At 47.4% G+C, this 23,630-nt stretch overlaps 1 protein-coding gene across 3 annotated transcripts in view; it reads right to left on the bottom strand.

Moving 5' to 3' along the window:
- Window positions 1-16,419: 16,419 nt before the first annotated feature.
- SNX29 (sorting nexin 29) overlaps window positions 16,420-23,630 on the bottom strand; it is a 580,903-nt gene continuing 573,692 nt past the window's right edge. For 2 of the 3 annotated variants that reach the window (XM_043914342.1, XM_043914344.1), the window contains one exon: window positions 16,420-21,915. In XM_043914342.1, the coding sequence (XP_043770277.1) occupies window positions 21,786-21,915 (130 nt within the window). In that variant the 3' untranslated portion in view covers window positions 16,420-21,785. The remainder of the gene's footprint in view (window positions 21,916-23,630) is intronic. The other variant, XR_006343074.1, reaches the window with a different exon arrangement.

Raw genomic sequence — 23,630 nt, 5'->3', positions numbered from 1 at the left:
GATGGAAAAAAGACAACCTCTTTAACAAGTGGTGCTGGGAAAACTGGTCAACCACTTGTAAAAGAATGAAACTAGAATACTTTCTAACACCACACACAAAAATAAACTCAAAATGGGTTAAAGATCTAAATGTAAGACCAGAAACTATAAAACTCCTAGAGGAGAACATAGGCAAAACACTCTCCGACATAAATCACAGCAGGATCCTCTATGACCCACCTCCCAGAATACTGGAAATAAAAGCAAAACTAAACAAATGGGACCTAATGAAACTTAAAAGCTTTTGCACTACAAAGGAAACTATAAGCAAGGTGAAAAGACAGCCTTCAGAATGGGAGAAAATAATAGCAAATGAAGCAATGGACAAAGGGTTAATCTCAAAAATATACAAGCAACTCCTGAAGCTCAATTCCAGAAAAATAAATGACCCAATCAAAACATGGGCCAAAGATCTAAACAGACATTTCTCCAAAGAAGACCTACAGATGGCTAACAAACACATGAAAAGATGCTCAACATCACTCATTATCAGAGAAATGCAAATCAAAACCTCAATGAGGTACCATTACACGCCAGTCAGAATGGCTGCTATCCAAAAGTCTACAAGCAATAAATGCTGGAGAGGGTGTGGAGAAAAGGGAACCCTCTTACACTATTGGTGGGAATGCAAACTAGTACAGCCACTATGGAGAACAGTGTGGAGATTTCTTAAAAAACTGGAAATAGAACTGCCATATGACCCAGCAATCCCACTGCTGGGCATACACACCGAGGAAACCAGATCTGAAAGAGACATGTGTACCCCAATGTTCATTGCAGCACTATTTATAATAGCCAGGACATGGAAGCAACCTAGATGCCCATCAGCAGATGAATGGATAAGAATTCTCTTGTGAAGCCATCTGGTCCTGGGTTATTGTTTTTTGGGGAGATTTTTGATCACAGCTTCAATTTCAGTGCTTGTAAATGGGTTGTTCATAATTTCTTTCTGGTTCATTCTTGGAAGATTGAACTTTTCTAAGAATCTGTCCATTTCTTCCAGGTTATCTATTTTATTGGCATATAGTTGTTCATAATAGTCTGTTAAATCCTTTGTATTTCTACACTGTCCATTGTAACCTCTCCTTTTTCATTTCTAATTTTGTTGATTTGATTCTTCTCTTTTTTCTTGATGAGTCTGACTAAAGGTTTGTCAATTTTGTTTATCTTCTCGAAGAACCAGCTTTTAGTTTTATTAATCTTTACTATGGTTTCTTTCATTTCTTTTTCATTTGTTTCTGCTTGGATCTTTATGATTTATTTCCTTCTACTAATTTGGGTTTTCTTTGTTGTTGTTGTTATTTTTCCAGTTTTTTAGGTGTAAAGTTAGGTTGTCTATTTGATGTTTTCCTTGTTTCTTGAGATAGGATTGTACTGCTATAAACTTCCCTCTTAGAACTGATTTTGCTGCATCCCATAGGTTTTCAGTTGTTGTGTTTTCATTGTCATTTGTTTCTAGAAATTTTTTGATTTCCCTTTAATTTCTGCAGTTACCTGTTGGTTATTTAGAAATGTGTTATTTAATATCCATGTGTTTGTGTTTCTTACAGTTTTTTTCTTGTAATTGATATCCAGTTTCATAGCATCATGATGGGAAAAGATGCTTGATATGATTTCAATTTTCTTAAATTTACTGAGGTTTGATTTGTGACCCAAGATGTGGTCTAGCCTAGAGAATGTTTCATGTGCACTTGAGAAGAAGGTATATTCTTCTGCATTTGGATGGAATGTCCTGAAGATATCAATGAGATGCATCTCATCTAATGTATCATTTAAGACTTGTGTTTCCTTATTGGTTTTCTGTTTTGATGATCTGTCCATTGGTGTGAGTGGGGTGTTAAAGTCTCCTACTATTATTGTGTTACTGTCAATTTCTCCTTTTATGTCTGTTAGTGTTTGTCTTATGTATTGAGGTGCTCCTATGTTGGGTGCATAGATATTTACAATTGTTATGTCTTCCTCTTGGATTAATCCCTTGATCATTATGTGGTGTCCTTCCTTATCTCTTGTAATCTTCTTTATTTTGAAGTCTATTTTGTCTGATATGAGGATTGCTACTCTAGATTTCTTTTGCTTCCCATTTGCATGGAATATATTTTTCCATCCTCTCACTTTCAGTCTATATGTGTCTTGAGGTCTGAAGTGGGTTTCTTGTAGACAGCATATATATGGGTCTTGTTTTTGTATCCATTCAGCCAGTCTGTGTCTTTTGGTTGGAGCATTTAATCCATTTACATTTAAAGTAATTATTGATATATATGTTCCTATTGCCATTTTCTAATTGTTTGGGGTTGATTTTGTAGATATTTTTTCTTCTCTTGTTTTTCTTGACTATATAAGTCCCTTTAACATTTGTTGTAAAGCTGGTTTGGTGGTACTGAATTCTCTTAACTTTGCATGTCAGAAAAGCTTTTTATTTCTCCATCAATTTTGAATGAGATCCTTGCTGGGTACAATCTTGGTTGTAGATTTTTCCTTCAGTACTTTAAATATATCCTGCCATTCCCTTCTGGCCTGCAGAGTTTCTGCTGAAACATCAGCTGTTAAATGTATGGGGTTTCCCTTGTATGTTACTCGTCACTTCTCCCTTGCAGCTTTTAATATTCTTTCTTGGTGTCTTTGTTAGTTTGATTAGTATGTGTCTTGGCATGTTTCTCCATGGGTTTATCCTGTATGGGACTCTTTGTACCTCTTGGACTTGATTGACTATTTCCTTTTCCATGTTGGGGAAATTTTCAACTATAATCTCTTCAAAAATTTTCTCATACCCTTTCTTTTTCTCCTCTTCTTCAAATGTCATTGCATTTGATATTGTCCCAGAGGTCTCTGAGACTATCCTCAGTTCTTTTCATTATTTTACTTTATTCTGCACTTCAGAAGTTATCTCCACCATTTTATCTTCCAGCTCACTGATTCATTCTTCTGCTTCAGATATTCTGCTATTGATTCCTTCCAGAGTATTTTTAATTTCAGAAATTGTGTTGTTTGTCTCTGTATGTTTGTTCTTTAATTCTTCTAGGTCTTTGTCAATTGATTCTTGCATTTTCTCCATTTTGTTTTCAAGGTTTTTGATCATCTTCACCATCATTATTCTGAATTATTTTTCAGGTAGTTTGCCTATTTCCTCTTCATTTATTTGGACTTCTGAGTTTTTAATTTGTTCCTTCATTTGTGCAGTATTTTTCTGCCTTTTCATTATATATATACATATATATATTTAACTTCTTGTGTTTGATGTCTCCTTTTCCCAGGCTTCAATTCTTTCTTGCTTTTGGTTTCTGCCCTCCTAAGGTTGGTCCAGTGGTTTGTGTAAGCTTCATATAGGGTGAGATTTGTGCTGGGTTTCTTCTATTTCTGTTTGTTTCTCCCCTGGTGGGCAAGGCTGAGTGAGGTGGTAATCCTGTTTGCTGACGATTGGGTTGTATTTCATTTGTTTATTGTTTAGATGAGGCATCCTGCACAAGGTGCTACTGGTGGTTGGGTGAGGCCAGGTCTTGTATTCAAGTGATTTCCTTAGTGTGAGTTCTCACTATTTGATATCCCCAGGGGTCAGTTCTCTGGTAGTCTAGGGTCTTGGAGTCAGTGCTCCCACTCCAAAGGCTCAGGGCTTGATCTCTGGTCAGAAATGAAGATTCCACAAGTGGTTTGTTATGGGATTAAGTGAAATTAAGACAAATACCCAAAAAACAAGAAACCAAAGATGAACCTCAGACAAATGGCAGTTACAAAATCAGGCAAAAAATAATTAAAATAATGGAATATACACATTTGCATATGCACCCAAAAGCAAAGTCAAAACAGTCCAACTTAAAGTACAGTAGATTCACCTGGTGAACAAAGGAAATCAAAATTTATATTTACCAGCTAAGAACAAAACTAAATCACAAACTGGAAAACAAAACTAAAACAAGGTGCCAAGTGGGGAATAAATTAGTGAAAACAAAATTAACAAATATGTTGAAAGAAAAGAAAGAAAGAATAGATATGCAAAGTTATATAGAGGTAGATGAGGAAAATTTATATACATTAAAGATTAACTGCAAGGGGGAAAGAACAGTAGGAAAGGCAAACAAAGGAATAAATGTAGAAAAAATAGAATAGGTTTGAAAAAAATTAAAAATTAAAATTATAAAAAAAGAGAAAAGGAAGAATAAAAAAAAAAAAGGAAAACACAGAACTGCAAAAGCCCAATGTAGAGGCAGAGGTTTATAACAACAATAAAAAGTGTGACTGAGTATACACATATACACCCATAAGCAAAATCAAAACAGTCCAACAAAAGTAAAGTACAATAGATTGATCCAATGAACAAAGGAAACCAAAAATTATATCTACCAGTTAAGAACAAAATTAACTAAAGCACAAATTGGAAAACAAGTAAAGCAAGGTGCCAATTGGGGAATAAAGCAATGAAAATAAAACTAACAAATATGTTGAGGGGAAAGAAAAGAAAGAATAGATATGCAAAGTTAAATAGAGGTAGATAAAGAAGATTTATATACATTAAAGATTAACTGCAAGGGGAAAAGAATAGTAGGAAAAGCAAACAAAGGAATAAATGTAGAAAAAATAACAATAGGTTTATAAATTAAAAATTAAAAAAAGAGGAAAGAAAAAAGTTCCACAGAACTGCAAAAGCCCAGCATAGAGGCAGAGGTTTCTAACAACTATAAAAAATGTTACTAAGAGGAAAAAAAAGCTCAAAAGCTTAATTAGATTTCATAGTGCCAATAAAATTGACAACTACAACAGAGGGGGAAAAAAAGAAGAAAAAAAAACTCGAATCTATGCTGCTGCTGCTAAGTTGCTTCAGTCGTGTCTGACTCTGTGCAACCCCATAGACGGCAGCCCACCAGGCTCCCCCGCCCCTGGGATTCTACAAGCAAGAACACCAGAGTGGGTTGCCTTTTCCTTCTCCAATGCATGAAGGTGAAAGTGAAGTCGCTCAGTCGTGTGCAACTCTTCGCGACCCCATGGCCTGCAGCCTACCAGGCTCCTCTGCCCATGGGATTTTCCAAGCAAGAGTACTGGAGTGGGGTGTCATTGCCTTCTCCGAAATAATCTATAGAACAAGTCAAAACATAAGAATAGTAAATGTTTTTCTTGAGTCACTGCTGTCAGAATCCTTTCCCTCGCTGGGAGTCACAGTCCACCTCACCTCCTGGGGATGCCCTCCAACACTGTGTTGATCTCTGGACCTATTGTGGGGGCAGCTTAGATTCTAATCTGGTCCTACTCCTGTGTGTTCTTGCCTCCAATGTCCACAGCTATCTGAAGTAGTGCGTTTTCTTTTGTGGGGGCTCTCAGTGACCTTTTGCATATTCCATACACACAGAGTCTGCCTAGCTGATCATGTGGATTTAATCTGCAGCTTGTTCAGCTGGTGGGAAGGTTCTGGGTCTTCTTCCTTAGCCACACTGCCCCTGGGTTTCAACCGTGGTTTTATTTCCAACTCTGCCAGGTGTGGAGGTGGTGCAGCTGCTTGGGTCTCAGGGGTTTTGGCAGCACCAGGTACTCAGGGGAGCTGGCGGCTAGGGCAGCAGGAAATATAGTGCTCTAGAAGGGTATGAAAACCAGTATTGGCCAATATGCTCCAGTAATCTTGCCTGGAGAACACCCCTGACAGAGAAGCCTGGCAGGCCACAGTCTACAGGGTCTCAAAGAGCTGGACATGACCAAAGCTACCTTGTGCATATAGATGCAAGGTTTTTTTTTTTTTCCTGTGGCAGCTCTGGCCCAGTGAGAGTTGAGCGTGAAGGTGGGGCAGCCGCTTGGCTCGCGGGGACCCTGGCAGCACCAAGTGTGCAGGGACACAGGCCGCCTCCGCCCCAGGAGTCATGGCCCCATCTGTGTCGTTTTTCGAGCCTCCTGTAGCTGGCGATCAGAAGGTCTCTGTGGCCTGTCTTTCTCCGTAGCTCCGACCGTTCAGGCACTTAGCAGGCGCCCTTGCCTGGGGTCCTTCTCTGTAGTTCGAGGCATCAGGCACTTAAAGGGGCACCCTGGGTGGGGTCCTACTCTGTAGTTTGATGCATCAGGCACATAGAAAGGCCCCCCTGGCTGGGGTCCTTCTTTGTAGTTCGACGCATCAGGCACTTAAAGGGACACCCTGTGTGGGGTCCTACTCTGTAGTTTGACACATCAGGCACATAGCAAGGCCCTCCTGGCTGGGGTCCTTCTCTGTAGTTCTACGCATCAGGCACTTAAAGGGGCACCCTGGGTGGGGTCCTACTCTGTGGTTCAGTGCCTCAGGCGTTTGATGGGTCAGCCCGTCTATTGTTCAGCTGCTGATGCTGGCCTGTGGGGAGAGAGAGGCTATGGTGATGGCTCCACCCCCTACCCATGACTCAGCAATATCACCTTGCTTCCATGGCTGCTGGCTTTCCTCCACAGGCATTTCCCACCACAATCTCCTCCTTCACATCCCCTCAATCCGTCTCTCCGCAGTCAACAGCAGCCCTCACCCTGGGATTGCTCCACAATCCCTAAATTCCAGCTCCTAGCCACTGTGCCTTCCAGGGAACCTGCGTCCCTGTCCAGAGTATGTATGGCAGTAGTAAGGACTGTCTGATTCTCATTCCACTTTGGCTGCCACAGATCAGCTGTTTCACTCTCAGCCTTAAATGTTTCTCCCCTGACTCAGAGAGTTGCCCTGATGTGGGGATCGGACCCCTTCTTCAGTTCCCCCACCTGCTGAGGACAGGTCCAGTCCTCCTAACACTCCTGTTTTTCCCCATAGTTCCTTCCCGAGTTTTGCGTGGTTCTATAAATTCTTTTCCACTGGTCAGGTCCTCCTGTTCACTCTCAGCTGGTGTTCTGCATGCACTTCTGTGTCTGAAGGTGTGTTCCTGATGTATCTGTGGAGAGAGATGTACTCCATGCCTACCTACTCCTCCACCGTCTCATTCTCCCCAATTTTGCTCTCTTCAATTTGGGGGGCAAAGTTTGAGGATTGGCATTAGCTCTTTAAATGTTTGGCAGAATACACCAGTAAAGTCATCTTTCTTGGGAGACTGATAACTAATTCAATCTTCTTACTAGTTATATACAAGTTCATTCAGCTTTTCCATTTCTTTGATCCAGTCTTGGTAGATTTTGTGTTTCTAGACATTTGTCTGTTTCATCTAGGTTATCCAACTTGTTGGCATAAGATTAGTCATGGTACTCATAATCCTTTTTATTTCTGTAGAATCACTAGTAATGTCCCCATTTTCATTTCTGATTTTAGCAAATTTAGGCGTCACTTTTTTCCCTTAGCCCATCTAGCTATTGGTTTGTTAATTTTGTTGATTCATTCGACAACTTTCATTAAGTTTATCTGTTGCTTTTCCACTCTCCACTTCATTTCTGCTCTAATTTTTGTTATTTCCTTCTTTCTGCTAACTTTGAGTTTAGTTTGTTCTTTTACTGGTTCCTGAAATTGTAAGATTGATCTCAGATGGCTCTGGCCTGCAGTAGCTTGAAGCACGGTTTTGGTTCCCAGCCTAGGGACTCAGAAGTCTTTCTGACCTTTTTGAATAACAGCTTCAGGTCTTGGAGTGGCTCAATATCCGCCTGGAATTTTCAGGTTATCCTGCATCCTCTGAATCCTGTGGAGACTCAAAGAAAGGCATGGATTCACAGGGATGGCTGGAATGTGGGTCTTCAGGTTCCTGTAATGTATCAATGGGGACAGGCTTAATCCTGGACCAATGAACCCAGCTGGTGACTCCCCCGGAGTTGAACTGCGATAGGGGTGCTCAGCAAGACTTGGTAAGGACCCTTCTGTTTTGGGAGTAGCTGGTCACCAGGGGACTCATTCTTCCAGATCTATAAAAGTACCCAGTCTCCAGGGCTTACAACAGTGTGTCTTGGACTATCATCTGGAGAGGACTGTAGTCTGTTGCCATATCTGGATGTGGCCTAGATTTATAATCATTTAAGATGAGGCTGGGTTTCTGGGTCAGTTAGCATGTCCAGAGTAAGGAACGGCCTTCTGTATGTCATTCCAAAAAGGCTTAACTTAGTGGTGGTTTTAGGGGCTGTCCTGACCCTTAAGAGAGCTACTAGCAGCAGGTGATACTACAACTCTGACATTTCCTGGCAGCGTTTGCGCAAGGTTTTCTTTAGGGTATGATTAGCCTGTTCCACTTTTCCTGAGGCTGAATGGAGGTGGTGCTTAATTCCTAAAGCCTGCAAAACCTGTGGAGTGATCTTTGCTAGAAGGTCCATTGTCACTCTGAAGGTGATGGGGCAACCTGAATCTAGGAATAATTTCCCCTAGGAGAGCCCTAGCCACTTCAGTTGCCCTCTCTGATCTAGCAGGGAAAGCCTCTATCCATCCAGTAAAGGTATCTATAAAGACTAGTAAGTATTTGTAAGTATCCACGAGGGGTTGTAAAACCCTCTTTGCTTCCAATTTTATGGGGAACTTTATTGTCTCTTGTTAAAAATAGGTGGTTTCTGGCCTAAGGCTAATTCTTACAAGTTGGGTGTTTATGGCCTTTCCAGGGATTCCTTTGTCCTGCAGTGAAGGGTCCATTGCTTGTAGAATATAACTTGGAATAGGACTTTGCTCTTCTGGCTGGTCTGTCTTAGTCAGAGTCAAGATAAGGGACATCTCGGTATGGCTCCGAGGGAACTCAGAAGGTCCCTCCCAAGGACAAGGGTTGGACATAGCTAAAAGGGCAACTGAAATCAACCGCTGCTGGAATTGGGAAGTGAGAGCCCAGGGAAGTGATAAGTAGGAGGCTTTCCATCAACACCAGTCACGGTACAGCTTTTGGAGGAGAGAGGTCCAGAGTGAGAAATTAAGACAGAGCATGGGGCTCCTGTACCAATTAATAAATCGATTTTCTTACCTGCCACATCAAAGACTACCCGGGGTTTCTCGATGGAGATAGATGTCTCACTGGGGGGAGCTCCCAGAATCTCGGTTGTCCAGCAGGGCCATCTTGGGAGCAGGAGCCCCCCTTCCTGTTCAGGACTGAGGGCAATGCCCCGGTCAGTGCGTCCCTGGGCTACTCCCCAGATTCTCTGCATTTCCCGAGGAGTACAGCAAGCAGAGAGGCCTGCTGGGACCTCCTGCTAAGTTAAACCATGGACAGGAGTGAGGGCTTGGAACTCTGCAGCAAACTGACTGGGGTCTTCAGAAGACCAGCCCCGTTTCTGTGTGCACCGGGCTGTCAGTTAGAGAGACGGGCACGTGTACTCTGACCGTCCCTTTGCCATTCACCCCTTCCCTAAGAGCGCAGAATTTCCCTGATGCTGGGTCATAGGGAGCTTTGCTGCCGGTCACCCCAGAGGGACTGGTCTCTCTCCTTTGGAGTAATGGAGGGACACAGGGAGATGGAGTTTGGGATTGGTCAGGGGGACCAAGAAAAGTAGGTGACTCTGGAGAAGAAGGGGTACTGTCAGGAGAAGGGGGAGCTTAGTTTCCCCCCTGAGAGATAGGACAGCTTAGAAGGGGATCATCTAAAATGTCAGGAAAGTTTTCCGCTTCCCCAGGTTTTAAATTACAAAGTCATGTTGGGAGCCAGTGAGAGAAACCCCACCCGTGACAAGGTCTGGGTTCAAGGAGCTGGCACGCAAAGGCGTCCGGACCTCCGGGGGTTTCTCGGGACTGCCCCACCATCCACTCCCAGGCCTTCGTCCTTTCATCTTCTGATGCTTGGCGTTCTTTCTATGGTCCCTAAAAACTAGTCTCTTACCTAAAATCCCTCCTTGAAACCTTTGCATGGCAGCAACACAGTTCCTGGGGGCACATGGGTCCCAATAAACAGGCCTATCTATCCCATAAGCAAAAGTAGATTACGAGATTGAGAAGATTCCTTAGGGTGTGATCAGGAGAGAATTCATGAGACCTCTGACCCTTAGGATTAACAAACCAGAGCTAAGTCCGCCTGGGGCTGAGCTTCCCAAGATAAGGTTTGTAGATGGCTTTTCACAGTTGACTAGCTGCTGCCATTGAATTGGTTAAAAGTTATGTGTAGGTATTGACTGTTCTGGAAAGTTATTTATGATGTAACCCATGATTATGCACCTGGTACAATCTTATCATTCCCCCCTCCTTAAACCTCTTTAAAGGATTATTGGTTTTAGGGTATATAAGCACTGATGTAAAAGAATAAAGTAGTGTTGATCCTGCACTCAACCAAGACTCGACTCGCTTTCTCTTCTTCGCCAATGCTGCTCATCCGAAGGGAACCCCTGGACTCCGCTGGGGCTGGACCCCGGCAGAGTCATATAGGGCAGGGTTTTGTTAAAGGATCATGAAAGTCTGAATATAGGGAACCTCAGTCTCCTTTCCTTTCCTGAGGCCATGAAGATCCAATGGCAGAATGGTGTCATTTAGAGACCCGTTTTCAGGCCAGTTTTCTTCATTCCCCAACTTATACAAAGGCCGAGCACTGGTATAGTAGAACTTAAGGTTTTCCTTTCTTGGCCCTTCTATTGAAAAATTTTCCAGTTCTTACGGATAAACTGCAGAGATGTTTCTTTTGGCACGGAGGTGGATCCTCCCACGTGGGTGACCTGCAGCTGAGAAAAAGAGAGCACTCCTCGGTACAGAATCCAGGGTCCCAGACAAATTTACCGGGAGGCTTCAACCTGAAGAGGTTCAGGGCGTCGCCCAAATTCCCTCCAAACCTGCTGGGGTTTCAAGCGTGGATTTCTCCCATGGATTTCTGACCAGACGTTCCTGGTCTTCCTTGGTATCTTGTACAAGGTGCCTCCCCATGTGGCCAGGGGAGGACATTTGAACCAGTGCACACAGGTTGCCAAGATGTTCCTGAGGAAGAAGGGGTCCTTTGTCTATAGAGCTGATGTTCTACAACAAGTCTTCCTATGCTGGGGCGGGTTTCTTGTGACTGAGCATCTACAGAGTTTATGATTCAGGCTTCCGGGCGGTGGCCAGCCTGATATGCTGTCTGTAGCAGTGTGCAAGTTGCCAAGGCCTGGAGTGAAGGGGGTCTGACAGATGCAAAGAGGAACCTTTGGAGAATTGGAGTTGGGCGCTATGGACGATGTCACGGGATTTAAGGCCCATGAGGGCCGGGCGGGGAGAAGCTCTCACAGTAGATTTCTGGGCACGGGGTGAAGGGAGAGACTAGACGGCAGAAGAACCCCAAATCCATTGCACTACCTGCCTGGCAGCTAAGGTAGAACTGGGAATCATCTTCATGGATTTATCTGACACAGACAGGACTGGATTTGACAGTGGCAGGGATGCAGTTTAGGGATAATGTGCAGGATTTCTTCTCTAAAAGGACACAGAGATAGGAAGTAAGAAAGAGACTTTGTTGTGTGAGTAAGGTGGGAAAGAAAACCCTGCTGGAACGTTCCACATGGGACAATGGGAGAAGGAGAGTGAGACTCCTTGGGCTCCTCTGTGGTCAGAAATCACATTTCCACCATGTCCCAAAGGACAGTGCCAGCTGTCACCCAAGCAGTATTTGAATCTGCACGGCCCCTGGGAGATCCCCCCAACACCCCCAGTGCTGGCAGGGAGCCATAAGGCTGTGCACAGATAGAAGTTATGCTCTGTGAGTCTTGAAAGCAAATGGGAGAGTGAGAGGAAGCAAGTAAGAGCGAGTCAAGGGCCTCAAGCCGCAGCTGGGGGACGCTCTTGCTTTACCTTGACTTTCTGAATTCCCAGGTTTCAGCAGCAAGTATAATCTCAGCCTGCAGTGGCTTGAAGCAGGGTTTTGGTTTCTGCGCCAGAGATTAAGGTCAGGTCACATCAGTGAGAGCACCAGATCCTAGCCACCAGACAAGGTCAGTGACAAGGGCCCTGGCCCTTTGGCTTTGCAGAAAAGAATTCCCGCAAAGATGGAAAGTAGTGAAATAAGTAAAGTGTTTATTAGGAGGAAAAGGAGTACAGTACGTGTAGATAGATAGATATACAGGCTGACTCAGAGTCAGTCTCAGCCTTGGGGTAGTTTAAATCACTTACACGTGGTATTTCTCTGGGTTCTCTTTGGCCAGTCATCTCACTTTGCCTGGTTCTGAGTCTGTATTTGGTATCCGTCAGGGTCCTCCCCTGTGTACGTACATCTCTCAGCCAAGATGGATTCCAGTGAAGAGGCCTATGGGTAGCCTTGGCATCACTCCCCTTTTGACCTCCATAAGAGCTTTTTAGCTGGGAGGGTTTCCTTGACTTTGAGAATGAGAAATACATGGTCTCTTATATCCTGGGCCCAGCCTCCTCACTGTCGTGCTATTGAAATTTTGGACTTTCTGTCCACAGGGAACAAACTAATACTTACCTCGGGGAGCGGGGGCATCTACCTCCTGCCTCAAGATTAGAGTGGTGATCTTAGGTCATCCTAGCTTTTTAGTAAAAGCATTTATAGCTATAAATTTCCCCCTTGTCACTGCATTCATGTATCCCATAGGTTTTGGTATGTTGTGTTTTCAGTGTTTTGAAGCCTTGACGTATTTTCTAATTTCCCTCACGATTCATTTGATCCATTGGTTGTTCATGTTGTTTTTCACAAATTTGTGAATTCTCCATTTTCCTTCTGTTAGTGATTTCTAACTTTATCCCATCAGGTTGAACAAGATAGGTTGTATGAAATCTTATCTTTTTAAAAAACTTGTTGAGACTTAACTTGTGGCCTAGCATATGGTCTACCCTGGAAAATGGCCCATGTGCACTTCAGAAGCATGTGTGTGCTGCTGTTGGGTAGAGTGCCTACCCTCATGTCTGTGAGAGGATTTAACACAGTAAGCCAATTAAATTTACTTCCTTACTTTGTCTGGTGGTTCTACTATTGAGGGTGGGATATTGAAGTCACCAGGTATTACTGTGAAAGTGTTAGTCCCTCATTGTGTCTGACTCTTTGCAGCCCCATGGACTACTGTAGACCTGTCTGATTCTCCTTTCAATTCTGTGAGTTTTTTGTTTTCTATTTTTGATCATCTATTATGAGGGGTGTAAATGCCTATAATTGTTATAGCTTCTTCCTGTATTGAAACTATCATTAAAATCTATTTTGTTTGTTGTTAGTATAGCCACTCTTTGCCTCTTTTGTTTACTACTTGCCTGGAATATCTTATCCTATGCTTTCACTTTCAATCTATTTGTGGTGTTGGATCTAAAGTAAATCTTTTGTAGTAAAAATATAGTTGTATTGTGTGTTTTTATTCTTTCTGCCAATCTTTGTCTTGGCTGGATAGTTTAATCCATTTACATTTAAAGTAACTACTGATAAGGAAGGACTTATTCTGTTATTGCTATGTTTTCCTTATGTCTCATAGCTCATTCGATGCACTCTAGTCTTTCATGGGTTTTTTTTTTTTGTCATGAATGTTCCTTTCCATTCTCCTTTTGTGTATATCCTACAGCTGTTTTCTTTGTGATTATCATGAGGATTACATTTAACAACCTGAAGTTAATTTGAACAATAATTTGAATTCATATCAACTAGGAAAAAAAAACCCTGCTCCTTTACAGCTCTGCCCCCACCCCCTTCATACATCTTTATACATTGTGTGCCCCCAAACATAAGTCATTCTTTTAAATTTATTAGCCTCTTAAATTATGTAGAAAACAAAATGTGGAGTTACAGACCAAAGTTACAAATGATACTGGCTTCCAGACTAGCTTGTCCGTTGAGCTTGACTAGGGCTGGGTTTTTACCAAGCAAGTATGAAAGAGATGCAGGGGAGATCAGGATGACCCCAAGGGAGCGATGATCATCATGGGCCACAGAACCAATGCTGGGAAAGGCAGGGGCTTGGCAAGGAGGAAGGCAGGATCTCGTGTTTGTTATTTATTTTTGGCTGCACTGGGTCTTCATTGCTGCTCAGCCTTCTCTCTCGTTGTGGTGAGCGGCGGCTTGTCATTGCTGTGGCTTATTTTGTTGCGGAGCACAGGCTCTGGGTGTGCAGGCTCAGTCGCTGAGGCTTTCGGGCCCTAGCGGGCTGGCTCGTTAGTCGTGTTGCTCGGGCTTAATTGCTCTGCAGCATGTGGAAGCTTCCCAGACCAGGGTTCAAACCCATGTCCCTACACTGGCAGGTGGATGCTTAAGCCTGGGCCGCCAGGAAGTCCTGAGGACAGGGTTTCTTAAGATTACAGACAGCATTCCTGAAGAATTTGAAGAGCTGTTGCTGGGGGTGGGGACCACTAGAGAGAACAGCTAGGAGGCAGAGTGGATGAGAGCAGAGAATCGGAAGTCAGGATTCCAGAGACTGTGTCCCTTGGTCTTGAAGAGCTGCATGTGACCTCTGGAGAGGGAGAAGCTCAGAGAAGAGAGAGGTGGGGTGTTGTTGGAGGGGACGAAGGGGCCCTGAGTGATGAATTAACCATCAGTGTGTGAAAAGCAGCTCAGAGGTCAATAGACAAGTCCAAGCCTAGACACAGAGGGTGTTACAGGTGGATGGCATGAGCTTCTGAGGAATTGAGATTTTTAAGGAGGCAAAGTGGTTTAAAGTAGGAAAGTTAAGGTTTGGGAATATAGGGATCTTCCCAACCCAGGGATCAAACCCAGATCTCCCACATTACGGGCCGATCCGTCACCAGCTGAGCCACCAGAGAAGCCCCTCAATACTGGAGTGGGTAGCCTATCCCTTCTCCAGCGGATCTTCCCAACCCAGGAATTGAACGGGGGTCTCCTGCATTGCAGGCAGATTATCAGCATGACTACCAGGGAAGCCCTTGGGAATATGGACCAAGAGATAATAAAGGGCCTCCAGTTAGGGGAGCCAGCTGTGCTTGGAGATGGCTGAGGATCTGGGAGACTTCACTTGGGAGAGGTCAGTTGTTGCACACACAGTGGATGCGAGAGAGGGGAGACCTGAGCAGATTACAGTGTGGCCAAGACAGTCCTGGCTGTGGGCACGATGGAAACAGTCCTGCTTCTCTTCTGCCTTGAGGCTGGGGGACGACGGCCAACACTCAACCTGCGCGTAGTTCTCTCTCTCTTATCTGTCCAAATAGGGGATGCACCGTGGCGGCCTAAGGGTCAAGTGACCTGGAGGCTGCAGAGTGCAGGCGCAGTGTGGTCCACGTCCACACCCTCGAAAACCAGTGCTGGTCCCTTCTCCCTTGTATCAGCCTGGAAGTGCCCTTCCCACAGCCCTGGGCTAAGGGGCCTGCAGTATTCCCTTGTGGGCCCCTGGGCAGCATCTCCCCATGATTTGCTGGGATGCCTTTTAAATACCGATCTTATTATAGTGTGTGCTTAGTCACTCAGTCGTGTCTGACTCTTTGCGACCCCATGGACTATAGCCCACCAGGCTCCTCTGTCCATGGTGTTCTCCAGGCAAGAATACTGGAGTAGGTAGCCATTCCAGGGAACCTTCCAGATTCCAGGAATCAAACCTGGGTCTCCTGCACTGCAGGCCGATTCTTTACCGTCTGAGCCGCCAGGGAAGCCAACCTGGCCTCTTACTACCCTGGTTAAAAAGGTTAAATACCTGGGTACAGGGTGTGAATTTTTTAAGCCAATGTAAATTTGGGATGGGGAGCAGGGGACAGCATAGCGTTTTTTCTCATCCTTCAGGTCAGAGCTTAAATGTCACTTTTGCCAAGAGAATCCCTTGGTCTAGCCTCAGGGTTCTCAACAGGGGACCATTCCTCACGCCCCAGAGCTATCCAACCACAGATGTCAGTGGTGCTGAGGCTGTGAAAGCCTGGTTTGAACTGTTTGAAAGAGCTCTTTGTCCAAGTCCTGCTTTTTCCATTGTGGAGCTTACGGTGGTCTGTAATTGTCCGCATGGCTGATTTTCAACAGGGTCTGTGTGTGTAGACAGATGCGTACATGCATACTCAGTTGTGTCTGACTCTTTGCAACCCCATGGACTGTAGCCCACCAAGCTCCTCTGTCCATGGGATGTTCCTGGGAATACTGGTGAAAGTTGCCATTTCCTTTTCCAGGGGATCTTCCTGACCCATGGATTGAACCTGTGTCTCCGGCGTCTCCTTCACTGACAGGCAGATTCTTTACTGCTAGGGTACCAGGAAAAGTGTGTGTAGATAGACAGATACACAGAAATATACATTATTGTCCATTTGTCTTACTTGGAATCTTAGTCCAAGTGGCAGGGGTCTTTTGTGTCTTGGCCACTGCTGTATGTCCAGGGTCTGGCATGATGGTATACAGTAGGTGCCCCAAAATGGTTTCTGAGTGAATAGGAACCTATAATGAAGGGAATTGTTTTTCTGTATAGAATTTTGATTCTACATCTCCAATTAATATAGATCTGCCTAATAACTCAAAATAGGCTCCTGCTCTACTTCAAACAAACGTGATGCTGGTCCAATCAAATCATGTTGTTCAGGGTAACATGAAATGGTGAAGGACCTTAAAAGAAGTTTTTATAATGTATACTGAAACTTCACCTAATCCCCCACTGCTGAAAAAGAATGGACACAAAGGATTAGACCATAAATGGAGTATCTAATTTAGAAAATGTAACCATTTTAATTTTGTCATTGTAAAGAGGTGTGTCTCAACTAGATTGTAACAAAATTACCACAGCTTATTCCAAAAGAAAATTTTAATACAAGAGATTTTAGAAAATTAAACACATTTGTTTAAAAATTCTATTGTGTAAACCATAACAGAAGAGGGTAGTTAAGATAATACTACGCGTTTCACAGCCTGTGTGTGGACTTCTCAGCCTCGCTTACATCCAGACAGTAGACTCCAGATTTGTCACCTGTTCCCCCTCGAATAGACAGCTCACAGGGACCCACTCATGGGTGACTACAGCTGGGTCACCATGGATCCTGCAGTCAAAAGAATTCTTCCACCACCAAGTCAGCATCTGATGAGTTAAGCAGTGTGTTTGACCAAATGGTGATGCCAGAGATGGTGCCGCTAAGGTTACAGAGGTAAAGACATTCTTTCTAGGATGGATCCCAGGCAATAAGAAGCCCTAATTAGCTCCACCACCCCCTCACCCCTGGTAGTGCCCATTCTCCAGCTCATCTCAACGCTGGTTTCAAATATGCAATCCCGTCTTCTCTGTCTTCAATCCCAGCTGTGGCAAAGGTCCCCTTGTATGCCATCCAGGGGATGTATGCCATCCCCTCAAGCGATGGCAGGCAGAATTGCCAGAGGGATGTGGCTTCTCCCCTTGCAGTTCGTGAAGGCAGGGATGGGATCTGAGGGCGCAAGGGGGGCATCTTGGCAGGTCAGCTAGTGGTCTTCGGTGAGGATGGCAAATCATCCCTGTGCCAGAAACAACTGAATCCCTGGACCTTGAAACCCTCGTGAATCCGGCCATTCTTCTGTTCTTCTAGTGGGGTTGCTCATCCTTGCTACAAGCTCACCCATCTTTTAGAAAAACCACATATATTTTTTTTTTTCTTCAGAAATGGATTGAGTAAGTAAGGAAACCCATTCAATGTGGTTGTTAGAATTGAGAACTACCAAAAATCAGGCCCATTCCTGGCAACAGGCATGCGTGGTAAACAGGATGGTCCGAAATGCCGAGATGAACTGAGCAGGGGCGTTTCCCCTGTGGGCTGGGCAGACAGCTGCTCTGCTCAGAGCGTGGAGAGGGGCAGTGCTCCCTGCTTGCTCCTATCTATCCGGCAGCTCAAGTTTTCTTTTAGAAACATAATCAAGACCACGTGTTAGGGAAACAGGAAAAATGAAGGTTTTGGCATGGTAACGTTAGATAAAATATACAGTGCTACAACTGCGCAATTAGCACAGAAAGCCAATCTGAACAGCAGACACTTAATGTTAAAGAAACAAAGCACGGTATTTTGAAAAAGGATCGTTGTAAAAGGCCTTGCTTGTGAGCAGACGCCTGCCTGCTGGGGGCACCCAGCCCGGGGGTAAGGTCCAGCAGGGGTGGCACCATCCGGAGGGGGAGCACTGAGGCAGAGTCAAGACAAGTATTGCCTTTGGGGTAGAAGCTTGAGCGCAGCATGCTCCTTCGAGAAAGCTCTTAGCTCACCTGATGCTTCCGGGCAGGGTCCTTCTCTGATAGGTCTTGGAGGCTGCCCATCCCAGCTCCAGGCTGAGAATCCAGGGGTTGTCAGTGACACGCCCAGGTGAGACGCCCCTTCCAGGGGAAGGTGCCTCCCGTGCACAGGCGCTGTCGGGCTGAGGGATGAAGGATGCTGAAGGTGACTGGTTAGGAGAGGTCTGCTGGGACCTGAGAACGGGCTCTGGCTTCTAGGTGTGGGGCCAGCTGGCAGCTGCACCCCTGTGAAGGTGAGCAGGCGACATGGGGGGTGCTGAGGCTTGGGGCCCTGTGACCGGGCCCTCTGGTGGGTACACTGTCTCATGAGAAAGAGGGGCGAGGCCACCCCGGGCCACAGATCCCGGGGTACTGGGTGTCAGGAGACAAAAGCAGCACAGCTTCGGATCCCCTGGGCTGGCCGGAGGGTCTTCCTTCCTGTTTCTGGGCCCAAAACCTGGGGATGAATTCTCGGGCCTCCAGTGCCCGCTGCCTCTCGGAACTGGCTGCAGCTGTGTTACCAGTCCTGGGATGTAAACAACTTTGATTGCCTCTGTGTTCTGAAAGGCACAACACAGCCTGGCAGTGCTGTCAAATCCAGCGGTTATCAAAGAAGGCATCCTACGGGCCCCGCCCTGGGTGACCACACCTGGTCCACACACCCTGGCCCACCGCCCTCTCCCTCACTGTTCGCGCCTCTTGCCAGGACTCACAAGATGGTATCCCGTCTCTGCAGCTCCATCAGGGATCCTTCTATGGCCAGGAAGCCCTTAGATGGGCCAGGCTGTGGTATTCACGGCAACCACTGTGGTGTGCAACAGCCTCTCGGAAAAGCCGCCTCCTCCCCCTGGGCCTGACTGTAGAGAGATCTGTGCGGTTTCAAGCCAGGATTCCACAGGGGCTGCAGGAGCAGGGGCTGAGAAAGCGTGCTTCAGGGCGAGGTGTACACCAGCCTAAGCCCTCGCTCCCTGGGAGCTCTGGTTTTCTCTTAAGAAGAGGTGTGTCTGCTTTTTCTGTGCTTTCCTTCCACCTGGGGGAAAAGGAGGGAACAAGACAAGATGCAGGCGCAGCTGGACCTGGCTGGGCTTCCGTCCCGATCGGGCTGAAGCTGCCCCTGAACAGCCCGCTGGGCTGTGCCCTGGGGACTTGGAGGGGCGCTTCCTGCTCCCAGTGCAGGGGGCACCAGAAGGTCAAGGCCTTCTGGAGACAGAAGGGCCCTTCTGTTCCTTTCTGAAGAATGGGGAGCGCTTTCTTAGGTGCCAAAGAATCTTCTGATTTGATCAAGGAGACAGAAGCCAATGTCAGCTGGTCCTTTGTGTGTGTGTGTGTGGAGGGCGGCGGGGTGGGGGGCTGTCTTTCACCTGATGGGTCTCGGGGCGGGGGTGGGGAGGCATCCTGCCTTCTGACTTAGATCGGGTTGATGCACGACGATGACACGGCTTCAGGGGGTGGCATTCTGTGCCCCAGGGTTTTGTTCTCTTTCTCCAGGAGCTGGGGGGCTGCCCCTTCTAAATCCATCCCACAGCCCTGGCAGGGCTATATCATGGCAGAACATTCCATGTGACTCCAGAGGTAAGGCTTTGAGGAGGAGCTGTGATGTGCACGTCACATGCGTATCTGAGCTGAAACCAGACGGACTGAAGATCGGGGTTTCTGTAGGGTCACAGAAACGGGGGCACAGAGGGCAAGCAGCCTGGAGGGGCCCCCGAAGGGCCCCTCGGAACATGCTTTCTACAACCCACATTTGGGAGGGCAGGGCAAGCTTCCCGTGAATAATTAAGCTTTAAAAACGGGAAGGCAGAGCTTCTCCTTTCCAAATACAGCCCGAGAATGCTCTTGTGTTCCCACTCAGTATCTGTCTGCCGTAGCGCTGGGTGCCCTTTTTTTTTTTTTTTTGGTGTTTTTTCACTCCATGCGCAGAATGTCAAAGCCGCTTCCTGGTGGGGTAGTTGGAGAAGGAGAGGCTAGAAATTGTACTCAGATGTGTTTGGGGTCAGGCGCCAACACAGCCTAGCTGATCAGAATCCTTGGCCCTGGAGAATGTCGGGGCGCTGGATCCATTCTGGGTCTCATGTGAACAGAGGGGAAACACCCTGGGTTCAGATCTGGCTGTGCAGCCGTCAGCTGGCCTCAAAGTGACCCCTGTGGAGGGACCCACGTGTGGGGTGGAGCTTTGGGGCAGCTGGAACTTCCAGACGGTCTTGGAGGCCTGGGTGGAGGAGGGCTCCGCGTTCAAGGCAGTGCTGTGGGGTGTGAGAATTCTGACACGGCGCATGTGCAGTGGATCCCTCGGCGCAGAGAAACCACGCTGCCTTTCTAGGACACAGCGTCCCTGGGGTCCTCTGACCCCCACGGGCTGACAGCAGGGCCCCCACGTACACACACTCCCACTTCCATCCACGGAGGACAGCCAGCTTGTGTCGCTCCCCCGGGCCTGGTTCACCAGGTAGAATGTCCCCTCCGAAGTCGCTCCAGCCTCCTTGCGTCCCTGGAGGGCCGTGTGCGAATGTCAGCTCTGACAAGCCTCCCTCTGGTGAGCAGGGGGCGCGCGGCATGGCCCCTCCAGGTCATCCCTTCCAGGGTCTCCACTAAGCACTCGATGATGACCCACGCTGCTCACCCAGGTGTGAGCTGAGGTGTGCTCAGCCCTCTGCATTTCACACAGTTATGCCGCCTTTTCGTCCTTCTTTGTATCAGCAGCTGAGGGTGGCTCCTGCCCAGGGTTGGGGAGAGTTCCACGCTTCTGGATGTTAAAACTGGCCAAACAGCTCTGGTCCCACGGGGGCGATCTGACGTTGCTTCTCCTCCGGTTCCCACCTGCTGCTCGTGGCAGGGGGATGCTCTCTGAATGGGAGGAGCAGAGGGGTCAACCTTGGGGTGCATCCAGGGCCCTGCTCCCACCGAGAGCATACTGGCTGACAGCACATGCACCGTCTTTAGGGGACAATCATGATTTGTTTGGAGTGAGTCACATTCACACAAGTTCACAGAGAGTCAGGCTGAGCTCCACGGAACCCCTAGAGGCCCCCAGAACCTTCTGGAGTGCTTCCCAGAACCGAGTCTCTCAAAGCCTTGAGGACTCTCCTCTTGGCGTTTGCGGCCAAGGCCACCAACGCCTAGATAGCCCAGGGCTTTCCGGTGCAGGTCACCAGGTTGCTGCTGACGGCTGGCCTGACCAGGTGCACGCGGGCTTCCTACAGGGGCCAGTCCTTCCAGGACCACCCAGAGAGGAGGTAGGAAGTTCTCCAAGAGCCACAGTTCCTCATCCCTAATGGCCCCGCTGCACGAAGGCCACAGGACCATCTCCCTGGAGCCTGGTGGCAAGAACTAGGGTGTCTACTGACCACTGGTGGGGCGTGAGCGGAAAGGAACTAGCTCCCCCCACCCCACCCCACCTTCCGTGTTCATAGGTTGTAGCAGGCAATTACATTAAACGGGGGCGGGGAGTAACAGTCATTCAAATTCCCACGTGGGAAAGAGTCAAGAGGTGAATGAACCTTCTGACCAAATGAGACAGACTTGTGCATCGCGACCAGGGGGCTCTGAGCCTGACCCGGTGCCCACCCTCCGGCTGGCCTCTGGGCTGGAGGGAGGGGAACGCCTGGCCCTTGAAGCCCCAGGCGGGGTGCGGGGAGAGCAGAGCCCACATCTGTCCAGTGAGGAGCCGCCCTGCTCTCACACGGCCCAGTTTAATCGGGGTGTCATGCGCCCGGCGGGGCAGGTGTGCTCTCTGGGGTTCACTGGTGGGGGTAGGGTGGTCCCTCCGAGGCGGCAGAGGCCAGCTGCCGTGGCCGGGCTGGAGACAGCTGGCGCAGCACGCAGGGCCCGAGTCCGGGGTGCCATCGAGGTCAGAGGTCACCGCTCTGGGGCTCCACGTTGCGTGTCTCCCTGGGGTGACCTCGGGATAGCTTGGGGAAGCGGGAAGCCACTTTGGGCCGGCTGTTCTTGGTTAGCGCTTCTCCAGGAGGGGTGATGTCTCTGTAAGACACAGTGGGGAGAATTGGGGTAAGTCAGGAGTTCTGAGGGCAAGTGGTCACAGGCAGGGCAGCGGAGGGTGAGAGGGGAACAGCGGGAGTGGCTCAGGGTCACGGCGGCTGCCTGGCTGGGTGGCGAGAACAACCTGGAGAAATAAACTTCCTGTCTATCGTGCCCAGCACAGTTGTGGGGCCACAGTTCCGGACCCTCTTTTAAGTCGATGAAAGAAGGTTCTGGTCTTGGCTTTCTTCTCACCATTTTCACTGATCTTCCAGCAAAGGCACATTTCAAAGTCAAAGAGAAAGAATAAAACTGCTTTGGAGAACATTGCATTTAAAAGTCAAAAGATGCGAAAACCCAGGAGAGGGAATTCCGGTGGAGCTGGTCCTAAAAGAATAATCAGAGGTCTGCCCACGTCTAATTGTGAGGGCGTTTACGAAAGCACAGTGTGACAGAGCCAAAACCAGGAAACTACTTGTGAGTCCAATGTGAGGGGTTTGCTGGTACTGGATACAAAACCCCTACATCGCAAGACGCAGCAGCCAGTGAACAAAGGGGTGGCGCAGACGTGCACTTACGGACCAGTGAGGGTATATGCTTCTGCAGACTTAAAAAAATACAACCTAAAACCTAGAGTTATGTTTTATTCATTGGGATGTTTGGACTTCAAGCCGAGAGAGAGCATCTTAAGTGTCCCTGAGAGAACTGCTTCGGAGGCGGGGGTGGCGGGGAGCCAGGTTATATGTATTAAAAGAAGTTTTGCAACAAAGGGCGGGTAGTCTGAATGTCAAAAGGTGGTTGTTATTTAAAGAAAACCGGGTATCTCAAGGGATTTGGCGCTTTTCTATGTACGGGATTCCCTGGTGGCTCAGACGGTAAAGCGTCTGCCCACAGTGCGGGAGACCCGGGTTGGATCCCTAATTGGGAAGATCCCCTGGAGAAGGAAATGGCAACCCACTCCAGTACTCTTGCCTAGAAAATTCCACGGATGGAGGAGCTTGGTGGGCTACAGTCCATGGGGTCGCAGAGAGTCGGACTTGACTGAGCGACTTCACTTTCACTTTATGTACGGGAAGATGCGAGTCAGGGCTCACTGAAATCATTCCTTTGATGTGCACCTCAGCTGTCTGGGGCGAGTGTCTGAGTTTTCTAGGGGCTCACTGTAGGGAGTGCCTTCAGTCTCATGGCTGTGAGATGGTGGGGATTCTTTCCTTCCTGAGTTTCCTCAGGGGGTCACCATCCATAATTACTGATGCCTATGATAGCCTTTGATTATTGCTATGGCAGGAAATATTCCATTTCTCAATTCCAAACCACATTAAGGCACAGTAGAGAGGGTATACAGAAAACACCTGAAGGATACACTTGTTTACTTCATGAATCTTTGTGCACCCACGTGGGCCAAGCACTGTGCAAGGAGGCACTAGGGCTACACAATGAGCAAAACAGACTCTCTCAGGCCCTATGGAGCTCACAGTCCGAAGGAGGGCTAGAAACATCATGCGCTCGCTCTAAGACTTAGGGTACAAAGCCTGCCTGAGTGGGGAGTCCCAAGCAAGGCAGGAAGTGCCTGGGATGGGGGGTGGGGCCCTGAGTGGAGGCAGCAGCCGGAGGACTCAAGAAGGTGGGGGGGTCCATGGTCTGGTCGCATTTGAAGTGCCTGCTGCCAAGGTCGCCGCTCCAGGCACACAGGGCTGGGGCGGTGAACTGGGCCTTAT

The sequence above is a fragment of the Cervus elaphus genome, chromosome 10 (genome assembly GCF_910594005.1).
Source record: "Cervus elaphus chromosome 10, mCerEla1.1, whole genome shotgun sequence".
Lineage (NCBI taxonomy): Eukaryota > Metazoa > Chordata > Mammalia > Artiodactyla > Cervidae > Cervus > Cervus elaphus.
Note: the sequence above shows the minus strand (reverse complement) of the source record. Positions and strands in the feature narration are given on the sequence as shown.